Source organism: Rhinopithecus bieti, unplaced genomic scaffold (genome assembly GCF_001698545.2).
Source record: "Rhinopithecus bieti isolate Rb0 unplaced genomic scaffold, ASM169854v2 scaffold_26532, whole genome shotgun sequence".
NCBI classification, from domain to species: domain Eukaryota; kingdom Metazoa; phylum Chordata; class Mammalia; order Primates; family Cercopithecidae; genus Rhinopithecus; species Rhinopithecus bieti.
In genome coordinates, this window is record NW_016812934.1 from 37,740 (window position 1) to 58,757 (window position 21,018).

The 21,018-nt window shown below is 54.6% G+C and overlaps 2 protein-coding genes across 6 annotated transcripts in view; one reads left to right on the plus strand and one right to left on the minus strand.

The window, feature by feature from the left end:
• The window catches only part of CFAP73 (cilia and flagella associated protein 73), an 11,797-nt gene extending 3,796 nt beyond the window's left edge, over positions 1–8,001 (plus strand). The window contains exons 4-8 of the mRNA XM_017847317.1: positions 159–359; positions 1,364–1,585; positions 2,223–2,381; positions 4,371–4,459; positions 5,456–8,001. Of these exons, the coding sequence (XP_017702806.1) occupies positions 159–359; positions 1,364–1,585; positions 2,223–2,381; positions 4,371–4,448 (660 nt within the window). The 3' untranslated portion in view covers positions 4,449–4,459; positions 5,456–8,001. The remainder of the gene's footprint in view (positions 1–158; positions 360–1,363; positions 1,586–2,222; positions 2,382–4,370; positions 4,460–5,455) is intronic.
• The window catches only part of DDX54 (DEAD-box helicase 54), a 28,530-nt gene continuing 11,448 nt past the window's right edge, over positions 3,937–21,018 (minus strand). The window contains exons 9-20 of one of the 5 annotated variants that reach the window (XM_017847312.1): positions 20,904–20,965; positions 20,669–20,800; positions 18,364–18,574; positions 15,899–16,033; positions 11,997–12,227; positions 11,840–11,913; positions 10,251–10,478; positions 9,323–9,465; positions 9,123–9,236; positions 8,404–8,508; positions 8,028–8,140; positions 3,937–5,863 (exon numbers count right to left, since the gene is read on the minus strand). In XM_017847312.1, the coding sequence (XP_017702801.1) occupies positions 5,631–5,863; positions 8,028–8,140; positions 8,404–8,508; positions 9,123–9,236; positions 9,323–9,465; positions 10,251–10,478; positions 11,840–11,913; positions 11,997–12,227; positions 15,899–16,033; positions 18,364–18,574; positions 20,669–20,800; positions 20,904–20,965 (1,781 nt within the window). In that variant the 3' untranslated portion in view covers positions 3,937–5,630. Of the gene's footprint in view, positions 5,867–8,027; positions 8,141–8,403; positions 8,509–9,122; positions 9,237–9,322; positions 9,466–10,250; positions 10,479–11,839; positions 11,914–11,996; positions 12,228–15,898; positions 16,034–18,363; positions 18,575–20,668; positions 20,801–20,903; positions 20,966–21,018 lie in introns of all 5 variants that reach the window. The other 4 variants (XM_017847311.1, XM_017847316.1, XM_017847313.1 and 1 more) reach the window with 4 other exon arrangements.

Sequence of the window (21,018 nt, forward strand, 5' to 3'; positions counted from 1 at the left end):
AAAAGCAGGCGGGGGAATTGGGTGAAGAGCCAGCTTCCGACCCAGGCCTGCTGGCTGCCCCTGGTTTTGCATGCGAATGTCAGGGCAGGATGGAGGTTCCGAACTCCCTGCCAGCTCCCGATTCCTGAAAATCGCCTTCTCCCCACCTTACTCCCCAGGACTCCGAGGCCCGGCGCAATCGCGCTCTGCGGAGGGCGGCGGAGGAGCGACACCAGGCCAGCCGCCGGGAGGCGGAGGCGCTGCGTCTGCGGACCCAGCTCCAGGAGCTACGGCAGGAACGCGCGCGGCTGCAGCGCCGGCTTAAGCGCCTGGAGCCCTGCGCGCGCCTGCTGGAGCAAGCGCTGGAGCTGCTGCCCGGGGTGAGTCCTGGGAAGAAGGCTCGGAGCTCGGCGCCACCGCGCGGCGCTGAGTGGCTCAGGGACGGCTTCGGACCGGCGAACTACTGTAGCGCTGAACTACTGGAGTTCTTGGCGTGCATGCCAAGAACTATCGCTTATGGAGCGCTCACTGTATGCCAGGGATACGCTTTAGTTTTTGTGGTTGTTAGTTTTGGAGTATTTTTGAGACAGTGTCTCGCTTTGTCACCAGGCTGGAGTGCATTGGCGCGATCTCGGCTCACTGCAGCCTCGACTTCCTGGGCTCAAGGGATCCTCTTGCTTCTGCCTACCAAGTAGCTGGGACCACAGGCGCATGCCACCACGCCTGGCTATTTTTTTAATTATTATTTTTAGTAGAGACAGTGGTCTTGCTATGTTGCCCAGGCTGGTTTCGAACTCCTGGGCTCAAGCGATCCTCCCACCTTGGCTCCCAAAGTGCTGGGATTACAGGTGTGAGCCACCGCCCACGTTTTGTTTTTGAGTCCTCCCTAAAGTCCAGTGAAGTGACTCCTGTTATTGTCAACTGTCAACCCCATTTTACAGCTAGGAAAACTGAAGATTCAGAAAGCTAACACTGGCCGGGCGCAAGTGGCTCACGCCTGTAATCCCAACACTTTGGGAGGCCAAGACGGGAGGATTGCTTGAAGCCAGGAGTTCGAGACCAGTCTGGGTAACATAGAGTGACCCCTGTCTCTACAAAAAATTAGCCGGGCGTGGTGGTGTGTGACTATATCCCAGCTACTCTGGAGCGGTGATGGGAGGATCACTTGAGCCCAGGAGTTCGAGATGACAGTGAGCTATGATCACGCCACTGCACTCCACCCCAGGTGACAGACCGAGACCTTGTCTCTAACAAACGGAGGTTGACATTTAAGTCACTTTCTAGAAAGATTATTCCAATAATAAGGAACGCCGGCGGCCAGGTGGGATGGGGAGGGTAGGGGACTGCAGGCCCATGTGAGTCCCTTCCCCGCCCCCAACTCTAGTTCCAAGAGGTCCCGGAACTGGTGGCGCGCTTCGACGGCCTGGCCCAGACACAGGCGGCGCTGAGGCTCAGGGAGCGCGAGCGGCTAGCGGAGCTGGAGGCGGCGCGAGCGCGACTGCAGCAGCTGCGGGACGCCTGGCCGGACGAGGTGCTCGCACAGGGCCAGAGGCGGGCGCAGCTGCAGGAGCGCCTGGAGGCTGCCAGGGAGCGTACGCTGCTGTGGGTACGGCCCGCCGTCCGTCGGGGGCGCTCGGGACCCCAGGCTTCCACAGCCGGGCGGGGAGGAACGCCAGGGCTGATGAGGACAGATGGGGCAATGGTACCCCAGAGGGTCCGCTGCACTAAGGAGGGGATCTCAGGCATCACTGAGCCCTTTCGGGCATGAGGCCCCGCCCTATCCGCCGGCACGAGGCTCCTGCAACCCTCTCCCGAGAGCACCTCGGGAGGTGCCTGACTGGCAGAAGTGGATGGGAAGAATGCCGGGCGCTGTGGCTCATGCCTGTAATCCCAACATTTTGGGAGGCCGAGAGGGGCGGATCACCTCAGGTCGTGATTTCGAGACCAGCCTGGCCAACATGGTAAAACCCTGTCTCTACTAAAAATACAAAAATTAGCCAGGTCCACTGGCAGGCGCCTGTAGTCCCAGCTACTGGGAGGCTGAAGGAGGAGAATCGCTAGGTCCCAGGAGGCGGTGGTTGCAGTGAGCTGAGATCAGGCCACTGCACTCCAGCCTGGGCAACAAAGCTAGACTCCATCTCAAGAAGAAAACAAACAAACAAACAAAAACATGTGGCCGTGAAGAGAGGGCAGCCCGCCTCGGGCCAGTTGCCATAATCGGGAGCAGGGTGGGTGTTCTCCAGGAATCCAAGTGGATTCAGATTCAGAACACAGCAGCGGAGAAGACTCTGCTCCTGGGACGCAGCAGGATGGCCGTGCTCAACCTGTTCCAGCTAGTGTGCCAGCGTCAGGGGCAGCCGCCCACCCTGGACATTGAGGACACGGAGGGACAACTAGAGCAGGTGAGGGCCCCTTTTTATGGCACCTCCAGCCCCCAAACACTCCCTCTTTGGAAAAATTAGGTACCTAAAACCCCACAGTTAGCAACACCTTCTCTGGGTTAAGCATGGCCCTCTAAGGTCAGAGCCCTTGCCCCAGCTGTGGCTCAATCACCACGCGGGCACCAGGTCTAGGATGGATTCCTGAGGGTGTCTTGGCTCTGACAGTGGCCAGAAGAAAGCCATGCCCCTCTCTGCGATGAAGCTAGACTCTATCTCAAAAAGAAAAAAAAAAGAAAAAAAAAAGTGGCTGGTCTCAATGCCCTCCCTCTACCAGGAAGGCCAGGGTTTGTGCTGAGTCCCTCTTTTCTCACAGGATCCAACAGCCCACACATGTGGCAACAACTGTAAAAAATCATGAGGTCCAGCCTTGCTCTTCATTAATCTCTGGCCCTCTGGCTCCCTGCTTCCTGCACAGAGAGGCCTCAGCTTCCGCAGGGAGGGTGAGGGTGGGGTTAGGGTGAGTTGTGTAGCGTAGAATGTGACATAGGCTTTTTTTTTTTTTGAGACAGAGTCTAGCCCTGTGTCACCCAGGCTGGAGTGCAGTGACACGATCTCGGCTCACTGCAACCTCTGCCTCCTGGCAATTCTCCTGCCTCAGCCTCTCAAATAGTTGTGATTACAGGCACACACCACACCTGGCTAATTTTGTATTTTTAGTAGAGATGGGGTTTCACTATGTTGGCCAGGCTGGTCTCGAGCTCCCAACCTCAAGTTATCCTCCCGCCTTAGCCTCCCAAAGTGCTAGGATTACAGGTGTGAACCACCGCACTCAGCATGACATAGGTTTACAACGGAGGGAGATTTCAGACTTCAAACACTTCTTGTTTCTAGTGGGTATACCCAAAGCGTGGCCCCTTTGAGAAGTGGAGGCAAAGTAAAGGGAGGCATCCCACCTTTTCCCCAACCCATTCCCATTCCTGTTCTGCCCAATGGCCAGGATTCCAACCGAACACGAAGATCTGGAACCTGGGAATCTGCTTCCCCCCTCCTAGTTGGTTGGATGCATCAATGCCACTGTTCTTCCCAGCCTGGCCTGTTACCTGGTTACCTTGTGGCATGAGACTAGCAGAAACACAGGCTTGATGTAAATAGGCAAAAGTCAGTCCCTTTTCTTTAAGTCCAACTGGAGTAGTGGAAATTAAGAAGGAACAAAATCTGTAACCGGTTGTAATTAATTAGTTGTAAACAACACTGCACTAGGACCAGATCATCTCTTTTCAAAATCAACTCTCTGCCCGTCAAGGAGAAAGGCTCCATGGAGGGACACTATGCCTTTTCCCACCTCCCAACACTCCCTGGCCTCCGGGCCTGGGACTCACACTGTCCTGCGGCTGCCAGAATTCAGTAACAGCTTCATTTATTCATTGCATTTTCATTATTTTTCCAGTTGCCCCTAGTTAGGACAAGGGGTAACTATTTTTCTCCATTTTGGTGGAGATAGTTTCCTTCTCAGTTGTTGATACGATGACAAATATGAGGGGAGCCCACAGATGGTTGTAAGTTCACCCTCAAGTCCTAGTTTTTACAATGGATCCATGGCATTTATTAAGTTCATATTCATAAAGAAGTTAATTAAAACACAATAAAGGATGGCCACCCATGGAGATAAGAGTAGATCACAAACCAATGAATATGACTGATCCAGTTACAAGAAAATAAAGCCGATTGATGTAAATGAAAATACTAATTGGATAGTGCAGGTGACAGCAGCAAGGAAGCTGTGAAGGTGTCTGCTCACGCAGCAGTTGGGAAGGTTGGCTTGAGGCTTTTAAAACCCAGAATGGTTTAGGATCTCAGTCACCGCCTCTCGGAACCACCATCATTGCTGTTCTTTTAATGAGGGGGTCTCCAGTCCCCACCCGGCCTTTTGGCCTCCCCTCGTGTTGAGGGATGGGGGCTGGACAGTGACTCTGGGGCTGGGATGTGACTTTGTGTTGGGCTCCCCGCCAGGTGAAGCTGTTCATGCAGGACCTCTCTGCCATGCTGGCTGGCCTGGGTCAGGCTGAGCCTGCGGCCCCTGCCTCCTAGCCCTGACCCAGGTGAGCAGCGGGAGAGGGGATCCCCGAGAGACCCTGAGATAGGAGGGCCCACATTTCCATTGGGGTGTGGACTGAGTGGCTCTTCCTGAATCCGTTTCCTCATTGGGAAGATGGGAGGGCTGTGCCTGTTCAGAGTGCTGTGGGCCTGCCATGAGGGGCACATAGCAAGCACTCAGTAAGTGCAAGCCCTGATGAGGAGGTGATGGGAAGGTCAAGGGGCTATGTGTGGGGCAAATGAGATCAGACCAGGCCCTCCCTGCCAGGGTGGCTGGGGCATGAAAAGAGCTCTTTGTCAGGCCTCAGCAGGGTCCATGCTAGATGACAGATCACCAAGACCCCTCCGCTATGGACTCTGCCAGGTGAGGGGCCCAGCCTGAGAATTCAGCTGCTGGGGCCACCCTTGACCTTCTCAGAACCTCAAACAGGGGGTGGGTGGTGAGAAGACAGAGGGCAGGCCAGGTTCTGACCTCCAGGTGTGGAGGGGCTGAGTTAACCTCTTCATAGCCAGAGGGGAGCAGCTGTGCCCTTGCCCCGGGGCTGCACCTCCTGTTCCCCTCCCACAGCCCACTCCCAGCTGCAACCATGTCCCGGTGGGAGGAAGAGGGACCAACTCCCACCTCCGGTACCTGGCTTGTGCTCTGAGCCTCAATTTCCTCATCGCTAAATGGACACAGCAGCAGAACCTGCCCTGGGGAGACCCACAACTCCTCTGCCACGTTAGCTGGGATTTTAGTACCTGGGTCTCTCCATTCCAACTCCCCAAGTAGACCGCACTCCTGGCCCACCAGCAGTGCTCAACAAAGCTTTATTATATTAAAAATTCCATCGCCAAACCCTGAGGCACTCAGGGCTCTGACTGGTGCAGCCATGACCTCTGAACCCAGAACACATGGAAGCAGCAGCAGCTGAGTTGCCAACTCAGGTCTTGGCCTGCCTGGCTTTGCTGCCGAACTCCTACACACCCTTCAAGGCCCTGCTCAAACGTCTCTGTCTTAGGCTGACGCAGCTGCTGCCCTTCCGTGGCCATACAGTGCTCCTTTTCACGGACGATGGCTCCTGCAGGGAGTGCCCCCAGTCCCAGCACTGGGCCAGGCACACAGTGGTGCACAGGAACGTCTGCCGATGCCCACCCTCAGGCCAATCAAGGAGCCACGGGGCTGGGTCCCGGTCCTCACATCCTCTTCCGCATCTTGCCCTTCTTGGAGCGGGTGCCCCGGCCGAAGGCGCCTTGCTGCAGCTCCTGGACGCGGCGGCGGTTGCGGGCAGAGAGCTGCTTGAGGCCACCACGCTGCAGGAAGCGCAGCTTCTGGGCCCGGCGCCGCTGCTTCAGGATCTGCTGCTTGGTCTTGAGTTCCGGTCGGACGCAGCCTGCAGGGGTGCCTGGGGTGCAGGGCCGGGATGCACCTGCTGGGACAGGGATTCAGGGAGCTCAGCTGTTGGGATCACTCCCAAGATCCCCTCCTCCCAGAAGCTTGCAGACTCCTCCCCTGTCCCTACTCCTGTTCTGTGCTTATTGCTGTGGCCCGGTGTCTGTACACAGTAGGTGGCTAATAAAGTTTTAGGCAGCCTCATGGAGTGGTCAATAACACGGGGCCAGAACTGCTGGGGTTAAAATCCCAGGTGTGACCTCTTGGATGCTGGGCAAGTCAGTAAACGGCTCTGTGCCTCAGTTTCCCCATCTGTGAATTATAAATCACAGCACCTCCTTCATGGGTGAAGAGAAAATGCATTTCCATGGTATAAAGTGCTCAGAACAAGGCCTGGCCCATAGTAAGAGCCTTTTAGGCATGACTGTTACTATTAAAAATTCTCCAACCAAGAAGTGTATGTTTCCACAGCACACCTACTTCTACTGCACGCTCTGAGGTCCCCCATAGTAACCAAAACAGACCTTAGCCTCTGTCTCCATGGACACCATGCTCTAGGCTTGTTAGATGAAAAAAGGGTGTAGATGAACCTTCCTTTAGGTGGGAGAGGAATCAGAGAAGGCCAGAGAGGGAGAGGGACTTGTCTGAGGTCACACAGCAAAGCAGCAGCAGCAGAGGTCAGCGGCCCTGCCCTAGCCCGACAGGTGGGCGTCAGGTAGTCCATTCTTCTAGTTCTCCGGGAGGCAAGCACCACCCTCCCTGGCTCCCACTAAGTCCTGTGTCCTCCTCCTCCTCCCCATTCATAACAGCAGCCTCCCCAGCGGTCCTAGAGGGATGACCATTGGGGTATTCCCAGCTGTCTCCAGTGAAGCCAGGGTGCCTCGCAGGACCTATCACCTCCAATGAGGACAAAAAGGAAGAACAGCTGTTTTCTCCCAAAGCCCATAGGTCGCCCCCGTCTCCCCAGCCCCTGCCCGCCCACTGCACAGCACTGCTCACAGCAGAAGCTGCTGTTTCATCCAGGTAAAAACAGGCTGAGAAGTGAGGTGTGGGTGGTCCCCACCCAGCCACGCTGACAAGGAGACACTCCCACAGATGGGAGAGCTGGAGGGGGAGGAGCCACAGAGAACAAGCCCAGGCAAATGAACGCAGGCTCACAGAGACACCCAGAGAAGGCAGTGACCAGCCCCAGAAGGTGGAGGGACACTGCAGGGGCTAACGCCATCTGAGAGAGACCCAGGACATGGTCCCAAACTCCCCACTCCCCAGGGAAGGCCCCAGGTGGAAGCCTTGGGCAGCTGGGTGACTCAGGTTCAGTCACAGCCCTCATAAGGCACCTGTTTCCCGGCCTGTAAAATGGGTATTCACAGTCATCTTGCCTCCCAGGTCATGTGTGGCCTTCCAGGATAAAGCCTGCCCGCACCCAGCAAGTGGGAGCCCCTCCCTGACAGCAGCCCTTAAACACAGGCTCTGGCAGACAGAGCCGGCTTCAAATCCACCTTAGCCTTTTACTGGCTGAGGGACCCAGGCCAGATCAAAGAGGTCGAAGTCCTCAAATGACCAAATATTCTATTTGCCAACCCACATTTGGAGGAAGTATCTTCCTCAACATCCCCCGTGATCGCCTCCTCCCGGAACCAAAGCTGCTTCTGACTGCGTCTTTGGTGACATGAACTTCCCCACAGCATTGCTAAAAAGAACGTCACTCCTGAGGATGCCACAGGGGTTCAATTCATGCCCACTCTGTCAGGTCGAACCACAGGCAGATGCCATTTTTGCAGGTGAAAATGGCCCACATAGCAGCATTCCCACAAGGTTCCACCTCCCAAGTTCTCTAGGATTTTAGACAGCAGGCTTAATAGATGAACAGGGCATCTACCAGAAGTCATCCCCGTGGCTTCATCTGTGAAGTGGACAGAGGTCGGGGACAAGGCACCTGAGGGGCACGGTGCTTCCCAGCGCCTGTCAGGTGATGCTCGTGACCATCAGAGACCGGGATAGTAGGAAGGGGGAACCTGTAGGTGTGGGGGTTGGGTGGGGGGGATCATGGAGGGACCCAGGGTTTTGGCAGCATACCCCAACACACCGAGCTCTGGGGCTCCGCAGTAGCCCCTGCACCCGTGCCTCAGTGTTACCCTAATCTGACCATAACTGCTCTACCTACCTGTGCACCCATACTCCCCACCCTCCCTGGCTCTCACCTTGGCCACGGCCTCGCTTCCCACCTCTTCGCTCTGGGCCTCGCGGGTCAGATGCTCCTTCTTCGTCCGAGTCACGATCATCAATTTTCTGTTTCTGTTTCCACTTCTGATAGCTGGGAAACCTCGTTAAGGAAGCTGCGTGAAGCCTCTGGGATGGAAGAAGGCTCCTCCCCACACCGCCCCAGCAGACACAGTTCTGTTATCCCAGTCGCGGCTGAAGCTGCTCGGCCCCGCCCCCAGCACACAGGTCCCACTTATTGGAGATGCTGCTGCTGAAGCTGCTGGGCCCCGCCCCCAGCACAGGTCCCACTTATTGGAGATGTGGCTGCTGAAGCTGCTCGGCCCCGCCCCTCCCCGGCCACGCCCCTCAGGATACAGGTCTCGCTTGTAGGAGCTGTTGATGTAGCGGCCACTCTCTGTCTTAATCTTCTTCTTGTCTTCCTGTCCTGACTTTCCCACAAACCGCTTCTTCTTACGGTCCCTGCAGGAGAGGGAGTTGGGACGGCTGCCGTGGAGGGAAACGCTTGGAGTGCCGGTTCCCGCTCAGGGCCTGTCTCCTCACCCGACCCTCTTGTCAGGTTGTTGGAGCATTAAAGGAAAGCAGTGCAGCCATGTCTGGCATGCAGTTGGCGCTCAATAAAGGTCAGAGGACTGCCGCCAGCACTGGGGCCTGGCTCAGGGACAAGGGCCTCCTGGAGGATTTCCAATCCCCTCCCCCTTCCCAGCTGTGACCCTTGGTTGAGTCACACACATTCTCTAGACGTTAGAGTCCTCCTGAACAAATGGGTCCTGAGCCCTGTCTAGAAAGACTTGCCAGCAAAAAGGATAGACGGGGTCAAGATCTCTGTGGTGTGTGATCAAATCAAGGGGACAGGACAGCCAGGGGCCATCACACCTGCTGTGAGTGGTCACACGGGGGACAGCCAGCTCATAATCCGGGCTGTACAGGATCAGATGGGAGTGAGGACGTCAGGGAGTTCACCCTGCCTGCTGGCATGAGGGGCAGCTCACTCGCTCACTCACCCGGGGCATGGATGGGCGGCTCACTCGCTCACTCACCCGGGGCATGGATGGGTGGGTCACTCGCTCACTCACCACTTGAGCTGCTGCCGGCCCCTCGTCAGGTTCTGGGCTTCGTCTCCCATCAGGTCCAGGACAGCGCCAGCCGCCTGCTGCTCGAAGGCTCCCCCTTCCCCGCTGATGCTCAGGCTGCAGAGGGAAAGTGGGAGACATAACTGGATTGATGGGATCCAGCAGACCCGCCTGCCCCACCCAGGACCCAGCCAGCCACTCACCCCCGCTCGCTGTCGAAGTCCTTGGGCCGGTAGGGGATGTAGAATTCCTGGTCCCGCTGCCAGGCCTCCTCCCTCCGCCTCTTGGCTCCCCTGTTGGGTCCTGACCGCTGCCGCTTCTGGCCCATGACCTCTGAGAAAATGTCCTGGCAGAACGCAGACCGAGGCCCAGCGTCATGCCTGTAGCCCCCTGGGGAGTCCCCACAGGCTCCCTACCCACCACCCTGGCCACAGGGGCCAGTGGCTTCCCGGGGACTTTCAAAGCTTCACTTTGCCATTTCTTAGCTGGGTGACAGTGTCTCCTGTGGGACCCTCAGTTTCCTCATCTGCACACACAGCTCAACCCCTGCCTCAGGGACCAGCAGAGGCAGGACAGCTAGGTGAGGCAGAGAGTGCCATCCAGGGGAGACCCAACTCCCCATTCCAGCTCCGCGCCCCAGGCTGTGTAACAGCTGGCCCTGCCCCTCTCTGCGCCTGGCCTGCTCTGAACAACGTGGACTAGGTCAGGGGTCTCCAACTGGTCTTCTAGGCTACTGAACCCTCTGTCTAAACAAAACATGAGAGAGGGACATCCTGTGGGACACGCAGGCCCAAGACCCACCCACCAGGTGAATGGGACACTTCATGGTCCTCCCTCTGAGTGAGACTCGCACGTCTCACTGCAGAAGCCCTGATGTGTTTGGTGGCTGGTGATGCCCTGGACCCCACTGAGGGTGTCATGTTGTACACAGCTTCTCAGGCTAAAGATCTAGCCCCAGTTTTAAACGAAGGACAGTGGACAAGAACCATACCCCGACTCTGCAGATGGGAAGCTGACAGCATCCACCTCCATCCACTGCTCAAAGCCCCTAGAACAGCCTCACGGGCTGCTGCGACTTAGCCACCCCTTCCCTGTACCCCAGGTCCAGGGTCCCCAGGGTGGAACCTGTACCTCCACACTCTCTCCCGCCTCCTCCTCCTCCTCCTCCTCCTCTTTCTCAGGCTGCTTCTCCTGCAGTGCTGGGCGGCTCGGGGCTGGGCCCACTGGGCCCTCCTGCTGCTCCTGCCTCCCCTGCTGTCCCTGCTGGAAGCGGGTGATGGCCTTGCAGTCCTTCTGCCGCTTGGCACGCATCACCTGACTGCACAGGTCTCGGCTGGAGGCGTTGATCTCAAATATAGTCTGTGAAGGGGACACCCAGTCCTTTGCCCATCAGCCTCCTACCCCTAACCCCACCCTTACCACTTGGTGGGCTCCCTATGGGCATTCTTCCCCAAGTCTTCCCCAGTGTCCAAGGTGGGCACTCTCATTATCTGCACTTCACAATTAGATAGACCCAGGCCAGGCGCAGTGGCTCATGCCTATAATCCCAGCACTTTGGGAGGCTGAGGCAGGCAGATCACTTGAGGTCAGGACTTCGACACCAGCCTGGCCAACACGGCGAAACCCCATCTCTGCTAAAGATACAAATATTAGCCAGGTGTGGTGGTGGGCACCTGTAGTCCCAGCTACTGATGAGGCTGAGGCAGGAGAATCACTTGAACCCAGGAGGCAGAGGTTGCAGTGAGCCGAGATTGCACCACTGCGCCCCAGCCTGGGTAACAGAGCGAGACTCTATCTCAAAAATAAAACAAAAACACAAAGAGAGACCCAGGCCAGGTACCATGGCTCACGCCTGTAATCTCAGCACTTTGGGAGGCTGAGGCAGGAGGATCACCTGAACCTAGGAGTTTGAGACCAGTCTAGGCAACATGGCACGACCTCATTTCTACAAAAAATAAAAAAAATTAGCCATGTGTGGTGGCATGCACCTGTAGTCCCAGCTACTCAGGAGGCTGAGATAGGAGGATCACTTGAGCCCAGGAGGTCAAGGATGTAGTGAGCCATGATTGCACCACTGCACTCCAGCCTGGGTGACAAAGTAAGACCCAGTTTCAAAAACAAACAAAAACAAAAACCCAGAGAGGGTGAGTAACCAGCCCATGGTCACACGCTAGGAAAAACCACAGCTTGTCAACCCAAGTCCATTAGACTTCAAAACCGGCGCTCTTAACCATGACAGCTCCTCTCCTGATCCCAGCTGGCTGGCAAGCTTACTCACTCCCGAGTAGGGTTTTCCTTTTGTGCATCCCCTTCCATATGCACAAGACGGGGTGCCTAATGGGAGTCAACAGTTGGGAAGGAGGGAAGGAAGCTCAGGAAAACCAGCTCTTCAGGCCTCTAACAGACCGGGAGCATGTCACTTCCCCTCGTGAACCATCTGTTAAGTGCTAGGGAATGGCTGCCCCATGCGACCTGCTGTGGGCCAGCAGGGATGGTTCCAGAACAAGGGGCATCTCAAGAGAGGCTGTCAGAGCCAAGGCTGCAGGTTAAGGAGATATAAGCTCAGATGAAAATCCCTGCTGGGGTCCTGCTAGGGGTCAGGACTGCAATCTGAGTCATGGCACCACCGTTGTCACTGTGTGACCCCAGCCACGGGCCATCTGTCTCTGGCCTCCACTGAGCCAGGACTCAGAGCGTGGTCTCCGCCCGGCCCCACTCACCGCCCGGGAGCGGTAGTTCTTGATGCTGTCCACCAGCCTCAGCCGCTGCAGCTCCTCCTCCTCAAAACGTGAGCCTGGTGGGAAAGCAGTGAGGAGTCAGGCTGTGGGTGGGGTCAGTAAGACCCACCTGCCACCCCTGCCCTGTAGAAGGACTCACTGAAGAGGGGGTGCAGGCCCAGCCCCACAAGGTCCAGCTCCTTGGCCCTCTTGATGGACTCGGGTGAGGGCGCTGGGCGCGAGCGCACATACTGCTGCTGGGCGTTGTCGGCTACGCGGGCCAGGCCCCGTAGCTCCAGCGATGCCTCCAGGGTGCTCTGCAGGCCACTGTCCTCCTCGTCCACCACACTCTGTGGCACCCGACCCAGCATGCCATCCACACCGGCCGCACCTGCACCCCACACAGCACCTTGTCAGGGGTCTTTCAGCCTGTCCACTGCCCGACCACCATTCCTGGGTCTCACCCTGGCTCCAGAATCACAGGTAAATGGCTAAAAAATAATCACTGCAAAGAACACCAGCACTTACGGAGGAGCTAGAGAGCCAGACACTTGAATACACCGACAGGGGTCAACAAACTGCGGCCGGCCGGCCAGCTGCCTGCTGCTTCTGTAAATAGCTCTATGGAGCACAGCTGCACTACTCGCTTATGCATGGTCTCTGGCTGTTTTTGCACTACAAGGCCAGGGTTGAAGAGCCACCCTGGATCACATGGCCCACAGAGTCTAGAATATGTACTATCTGGCTCTAAAAACAAAACTTTGTTGGCCGGGCACGGTGGCTCATGCTTATAATCTCAGAGTTCTGGGAGGCTGTGGCAGGAGGATCACTTGAGGCCAGGAATTAGAGACCAGCCTGAGCAATGTAGTGACCCTCCATGTTTACAAAAAAATTTAAAATTAGCCGGGCATGGTGGTGTGCACCTGTAGTCCCTCAACTACTCAGGGGGTGAGGCAGGAGGATCACTTGAGCCTGGGAGCCCAAGGCTGCAGTGAGCCATGATAGCGCCACTGTACTCCAGCCTGGGCGACAGAACAAGACTTTGTCTCTCTTAAAAACAAAAAGCTAAAACAAAAAACAACCAACAGCAACTTTGCTGACTCCAGCATTAGAAAGTCAATTTCCACAGCAACCCCGTTCTACAGATAAGAAAACTGAGGCTTAGTGAGGTTCAGTTACTACCAGGACTGTCACATGAGTCAGTTGCAGAGACAGGATTCAGTCTAGGAAGAGTCCATACTAGCAACAGCAATACTTACGGTAAAAAGTAACAGTAACAGTAAGAGCAGAGGATGCCGAGGACAGCCAGCGACAGAGGCTTCCTATGTGCAAGCTCTGTGCTGAGTCCATCACCATCATCTCCTTTACCTCACACCAAAAATATGAGGAAAGTACCTGCTTTCTTTTGTCATCACGTTCTGACTTTCTACTACAGAACATCTACAACTGTAAGCCAGGCACGGCGGCTCACACCTGTAATCCCAGCACTTTGGAAGCCTCCAGCACAGATGGAGAATCACTTGAGTGCAGGAGTTCAAGACCCAGCTGGGCAATATAGTGAGACCCCCATCTCCACAAAAGCTAAAAAATCATCCAGGCATGGTGGACCTGCCTGTATTCCCAGCTCCTCAAGAGGGTGAGGTAGGAGGACTGCTTGAGCCTAGGAGGTCAAGGGTGCAGTGAGCTGTGATCATGCCACTATACTCTAGCCTGGGTGACAGAGTGAGCCCCTCTCAAAAAAAAAAAAAAAAAAAAGGCAAAACGATGAAAGGAAAACACAAAAAGCTGAGGGAAGAGTGTGATGAACCTCATGGGCCCATCACCCACCGTCAATTACCAACATTTGGCCAATCTTGCAAGAAAGGTCCTGACGAGTCCATTTTAGAGATGAGGAAACTGAGGCTCCTGGTGGTTTAGAGATTTGCCCAGGGGCACATGGTGAGGGTCAGGGTCGGAAACCAAACCCTGCACTGGGTCAGGAGCCTGCCCTCTTCCCATCTCTCCAGATTAAGCAGGTGCTGGGCCCTGCTGACCCCTGGCTAGCTCTGGAGCAAAAGCAGGATGTCTCTCCCTAAAAGCTAACTGTACCGGGGGTGGTTTCTGCCTGGACATTGTGGGAGGCTCCTTCCCTCCCTCTGCCCCTCCCACACCCATGCACAGCTCTCAACCCAAAAGGTCGCAGATCTGTAAAGCCTGCACAGGGCTGCGTGCTGCCTCTAGCCCTGAGCAGGCCCCGGGTGCAGGGTCCATTTCTTCTGCTCCTGCCTGTCACTGGGCCCCTGGGGCTGCCGGGTGGGGCTGTGCTCACACCTCCCTCACTTGGCCCTTGCACTCTCAGCTTCGCCCCCAGGAAAATGCTTTGAAATGCCCCTCCAATTCACCCCCGCGTGGCGCCCAACTGAGGCTTCCACCTCCAAGTGACTGTACAGGCTGCCCCCGACCCCGGCCAGGCCCCACAGCCCTTTCCTGTGTCCTCGCATCTGACCTCAGACTCTCCACTGCGGTGTCTGCTTTCCAGCTGCCTCCAGGCATGGGCTGGGACACTGCAGGGCCACACGGTCACCTGAGGGGGCCGCAGCCTGGACAGAGATCACCACTGGCAGCCAAGAGTGAACAGCCGAGGAGGGGGCCCGGAGCTCTGAATCTTAGCTCCCCACCTTTCTGCGGTGTGCATGCGGGTAGGCCTGTCAGAGCCGTTCTCTCATCTGTGAAGCAGAGGTGATTGACAGCCCTCCCTCCAGCACAGATGGACAAATGAGACAAGATGTGTACAGGGCCCGGGAACCAGCAGGACTGCAGGTGGAAGCCCACAGTTGGAGGCCCATAGATGGAGGCCACGGTGATTCTCGTTGTCTGTCCCATGCATTCCCACTCTAGGGTGTATACAGAAATGTCCTGTGGGTGGCCGGGCACGGTGGCTCACACCTGTAATCCCAGCACTTTGGGAGGCTGAGGCGGGCAGATCACCTGAGGTCAGGAGTTCGAGACCAGCCTGGCCAACATGGTGAAACCCTGTCTCTACTAAAAATAAAAAATTAGCTGGGCGTGGTGGTGTGTGCCTGCAGTCCCAGCTACTCGGGAGACTGAGGCAGAAGAATTGCTTGAACCCAGGACGCGGATATTGTGGTGAGCCAAGATCGCGCCATTGCACTCCAGCCTGGGCAACAAGAGCGAAACTCTGTCTCAATAAATAAATAAATAAATAAATAAATAAATAAATAAATAAATAAAGTCCTTTGGGCTTGGTCTAAAGGTGCCTCAGCCTCCCTCCCCGCCCCCTGCACTCCCCTGAAAACTCAGTCAAGTATAGGGTCACACACTAGATGCCTGCAGGGGCTGGGCAGGCTATACCAACAGGAAGGGGAGGCAGGCAGGGGCTGCAGGGGACCAGGGAGCCTGTCTAATGGGGGCGCCACAGCTTAGCACCCAGATCCAACCATTTCCTAGTAGATACCAGAAATCTGGATTGTTGTGGGAAATCCTGAGTTTAAAATAGAGGGATTAGCCAGGCACAGTGGCTTGCTTGAGCCTAGGAGTTGGACGCTGCAGCGAGCCATGACTGCACCACTGCACTCCAGCCTGGGCAAGAGTAAGACCCCGTCTCATTAAAAAATAAAAGGAATCAGTCGGGCGCAGTGACTCACACCTGTAATCCCAGCACTTTGGGAGGTGGGTGAATCACCTGAGGTCAAGAGTTCGAGACCAGCCTGGCCAACATGGTAAAACCTTGTCTCTACTAAAAATACAATAAAAAATTAGCCAGGCATCGGTAGTCCCAGCTACTTGGGAGGCTGAGGCAAGAGAATGGCTTGAACCTGGGAGGCAGAGGTTGCAGTAAGCCAAGATCACACCACTGCATCCCAGCCTAGGCAATAGAGCGAGACTCTGTCTCAAAAAATATGAAATAAAAATAAAATAAAATAAAATAAAATAAAATAAAATAAAATAAAATAAAATAAGGAATCTTCTCCTGGAGTCAAACCCAGCCCCACCTCTTCCCACAGCCAAAACAGGGTCCATGAACTCTATGGGGACCCCTAACCCCACCCAGCCTCCGCTCACCTGAGGGGTCCTCGAGGGGTCGGGCAAGGGCAAGGGAGCGGCCCAGGAACAGGTGCAGATCCAGCAGGTAGGGGATTTCGTCAGGGGCCACCAAGGAGTAGGCTGTGCCACTTCGGCCAGCCCGAGCCACACGGCCTGCAGCAAGGAGACGTTCAAGCTTAATTAAGCAAACTAGAAGAACCTGGACCTAGCATGAGTCCCACAGACCAGATCCTGAGCGGGTGAGCCTGGCCAGGCCTCGAACTCGCATAGCTGCTCTCCCCACCTACGCACAGGGAAGTTCAATCATGGTCCCTGGGTTGATCTGTGAGAGTGTGGCCGAGCTGACACAGTGCTCTGGGAGACTAGCAGAAATACAGCAAGGGCCTGCTCATGAGCATGATCAACTCTTCAGTGCCCCCACTTTTGAGAATTCCCCCCAAAGATGCAAAGATTCACACACAAGGAGGTTTAGTGTGGCCCTGACTAGGAGAGCACCAAGTTGGGAACTAAAGGTTCAAGGATAGAGGACTGGTTAAGTGAATTAGCTGATGGCCACACAGTGGGGAATTAAACAGCTCAGAAAAAGAGTGGGCAAACTGCAGCCTACAGGGCCAGGCTAGTGGCACACGCCTGCAATCACAGCACTTTGAGGGGCTAAGGCAGGAGAATCACTTGAGGCCAGGAGTTCAAGAACAACCTGGGCAAAATAGCAAGACTCCGTGTTTACAAAAAATGAAAATTAGCCAAATGTGGTGGTGTGTGCCTGTAGCCCTAAGTACTTGGGAGGCTAAGCTGGGATGATTGCTTGGATCTGGGAGTTCAAGCTTACTGTGAGCTATGACCATGCCACTGCACTAGAGCCCAAGCAACAGAGTGAGATCCTGGCCCCCTGCTTGTCTGTGTAAATAAAGATTTATTGGAACACAGCCACACTCATTTGTCTATGTAAATGAATAGGCACCATTCACACTACACCAGCAGAGATGAACGGTTATGACAGAGACAGTATGGTCCACAAAGCCTAACGTTTCATGTCTAGCCCCTTACAGAAAAGATGTGCCAACCCATCACAGAATGACATTTCACAGTAAACAAAAAACATTCGCTATGTGTGGTGATGTAAAAAGAAAAAAACAAAAAGCAAGTTATAAAAAAGAGCACCCAATATGATTGCAATTTTGCATGCTGGCACTGCTGGTCTTGTGAGGCACAAGAAATTCCCTTTGCAGGGGTCCTGGGGACCTCTCTAGGGACATGCAGAACCAGCCCTCCACACAGTAACAAAAACTAGGGGACAGCAGACAGCAACAAGAGGGAAGTGTGCCCACCATATGACATTTATGAATTAAAAGAAGGCAAAGAAAGTAGAGTAACAGTTACCAGGGGCTATGGGAGGGGAACAAGGAGATTTTGTCTGATGGGTAGAGCTTCAGTTTTGCAAGATGAAAAAGTTCTGGGACTGAGCATGGTGGCTCACGCCTGTAATCCCAGCACTTTGGAAGGCTGAGGCAGGCGGATCACTTGAGGTTAGAAGTTCAAGACCACCCTGGCCAACATGGTGAAATCCCCGTCTCTACTAAAAACACAAAAACTTAGCCGGGCGTGGTGGCAAGCACCTGAAATCCCAACTACTTGGGAGGCTGATGCAAGAGAATAGCTGGAACCCGGGAGGTGAAGGTTGCAGTGAGCCGAGATCATGCCACTGCACTCCAGCCTGGGGGACAGACTCCATCTCAAAAAAAAAAAAAAAAAAAAAGGTTTTGGGGACAGATGGTGGTGATGGTTGCACAATGTGAACACACTCAATGCCACTCCACTGCACACTGGGAAATGGCAAAATGCTGAATTGTATGCTATGTCTACTTTACTGCAACTTAAAATAGAAACATCAGAAGAATGGACGCACACCAAAATGACGGCCATGTCATCAGAGAGCAACGGGGGACAGCGATCTCTGAAATGAGACCACAGCTGCTCCGTGACTTACAAACGGCTGTGTCTCAATAAACCCAACAGCCGTCAAAAACACACTCACTGCATCTAACCCACTAAACATCACGGCTCAGCCAGCCTGCCTTGAACATGCTCCAAACACTTCCATTAGCCTACCCTTAGGCAAAATCATCCCACACATAGCCGATTTTAAAATAAAGTGTTGAATATCTCATGTAACTTATTGAATCTGTACTGAAAGAAAAAAATAGAATGGTTGTATGGGTGCTATTGTAAAGTCAAAAAAGCCATAAGCTGAATAATTGGGTTTTTTTTGTTTTTTTGAGACAAGATCTTGCTCCGTCACCAGGCTGCAGTGCAGTGGCACAATAGGGAGTTTGAGACCAGCTTGAACAATACAGCAAGGCTCTGTCTCTAAAACAAGCCCACAGCCACCCCATATGCAGCGTCAGGAGTTAAGCCTTGTACCCTCGGCTTCTGCCAGGATCCGGCACCCCTGCCTGCCCCAGGGCCAGCCACGGGCCGCTTACCCACACGGTGCAGAAAGAGCTTGCCCTTGGCAGGGAAGCTGTAGTTGATGACATTGTCCAGCAGCGGGATGTCCAGGCCCCGGGCGGCCAGGTCAGTCACAATGAGGGCGGAGCACTTGCCAAGCGTGAATTTGGCAAGGTTGATCTTGCGGGCTGTCGGGTCTAGGGCACTATAGATGTGGGCACAACTCACCCGCTGGGTCGTCAGCAGCTGCTCAGAGCAAACATGATAACAAAGTGAGAAGGAGACTTGGAGGAGAAAGGAAGGAAGCCAGGCCATGGTGGGGGACGGGCACTAAGGTGCAGAGAAAAGACCACGGGTTCTGGAGTCTGGCACCCTTGGTCTGAATCCCAGCTTGCTGGGTGACACCAGTTTGGGGAGGAATGGAGCTTACAACACCTCCCACCTCTCTGCAGGGCTGTCTGAGGATCAGAGATGATGTGTGCAGAGGGCCCTCTCAGGGAAGCTGCAAATGCCACCTCAGTGCACAGGCCTTATCCTGATTCTGCTACAAACAAGCTGTGTGACCTTGGGCAAGTTACCAAACCTTTCTGCGTCTCATTTTCCTCATCTGTACGAATAACTGCCCCTTCTTTGTAGCCTTATTATGAGGATCACATGAGTCAGTATACACAGTGCTGAGAACAGAGTCTCAACACAGGACACTCATGACAGCGCTAGCTGTTCTTTACAGATTACTATTTAAACTGGGCATGGTGGCTCACGCCTGTAATCCCAGCATTTCAGGAGACCAAGGCTGGAAAATCACTTGAGCCCAGAAGCTCAAGACTAGCCTGGGTAACACAGCAAGACACCATCTCTACAGAAAAATAAAAATAAATAAATAATGAGCTGGCATGGTCAGGCATGTCTCGTGCCTAGAGTCCCAGGTACTTGGGAGGCTGAGGTGGGTGGATCACTTGAGCCCAGAAGGCAGAGGCTGCAGTAAGCCATGATCATGCCACTACACTCCAGCCTGGCCAAAGGAGCAAAACTCTTGTCTCTAAAAAAAACTATTTAAAAATTACTATTTTGGTCTTATTCACTGGTGACCCCAGCAGCTGCACAGAGGGAGCGTTGTTAACTGTGTGTGGAGTAAGTGAAACCCAGTGAACCATGTCCTCAGAGAAGAGACCCAGGTGTAGCTGACGGGGAGGCAGGCACTGACAGAAAGGGGCCCCCCTGCCTTCTGGGGCAGTGACTCCCCAGGCTTTGACTCAGGCGAGGGTCACACAGGGATAACACATATGAGAAAACTCTTTGAGCCACTCACACATGCTAACAGCACTTCACACAGCTTACTACATGCAGGTCACGCCTCAATCGTAAGAAGTCAAACAAACCAAACACTAAAAATCTACAGGAAAATGACAGGATGGCAGGGACAGGTTTCAAAATAACCCAGATGGTAAGGGGAAATAACCGATGAAGGTCAAGACCAGCTATGAGCTGATAACAGTTGTACCTAGATAACGAGTACCCAGGAGTTCATCATATTATTTTCTGATCTTAGTATGTCTTTGAAATTTTCTCACAATAAAAAGTTTAGGCCAGGCGTTGTGGCTTACACCTGTAATCCCAGCACTTTGAGAGGCTGAGATGGGCAGATCACTTGAGGTCAGGAGTTCAAGACCCGCCTCGCCAACACAGCAAAACCCTGTCTCTAAGAAAAATACAAAAATTAGCAGGCATGGTGGTGCCTGAAGTCTCAGCTACTCACGAGGATGAGGCAGGAGAATCACTCGAACCTGGGAGGTGGAGGTTGCAGTGAGCTGAGATTGTGCCACTGTACCCCACCCTGGGCGACAGAGTGAGATGTCATTTCCAAAGAAAAAAAAAAAAGAAATGTTTTCATAGTAAAAAGTTTAGGCTGCGTGCAATGGCTCATATCTATAATCCCAGTACTATAGGAGGCTAAGGTGGGAGGATCACCTGAGCCCAGAAGTTCAAGACCAGCTTGGGCAAATGAGTGAGAACCTGTCTTTACAACATACAAAAATAAGCAACAAATTAGCTGGGCATGGTGACAAGCGCCAGAAGTCCCAAGTACTCGGGCGGCTGAGGTGGGAGGACTGTTTGCGCCTGGAAGGTCAAGGCTGCAGTGAGCCGCGATTGTGCCACTGCACTCCAGCCTGGATGGCAGAGCCAGGTTCCGTCTCAAAAAATAAAAATAAAAATGACCATCTTGAGCCCAGGCCCAGGTTCCTGGTCCACTCTCATGCTGCCCTCTAGTGACCGCATAGGGAACTGCAGCTCCAAACTCCAGCTGAAGGAGGTGGCCGTCCCACTCAGGACCGGGCTCACCTCAGTGAGGTACTCGGCATGGTGCTTCGTGGCCACAAACACCACGGTCTGGTCCTGGGGTCGCACCACGTTGCGCAGCAGGTGGAGCAGCACGGCAGCCTTGGTGTCCTCCCGCACGAGGAAGAAGGAGGTCTGTGGGGAGAGGGCATCACGAGTTGGCTTTCGGGATCCTGGCCCAGAGCCTGCAGGGCCCACCTGGACACACCCTCCTGGGACAGGACAGGTGCAGCCTCACCTTCAGCTGCTCATTGAGCTTGGTGTCCACGTCAAGCCGGATGAGCACAGGCTCTGTGAGGCCTGCAGGAGACGTGGGGGAGAGTGGGAGTGTCGCAGAGGGACTGGACCCCAGG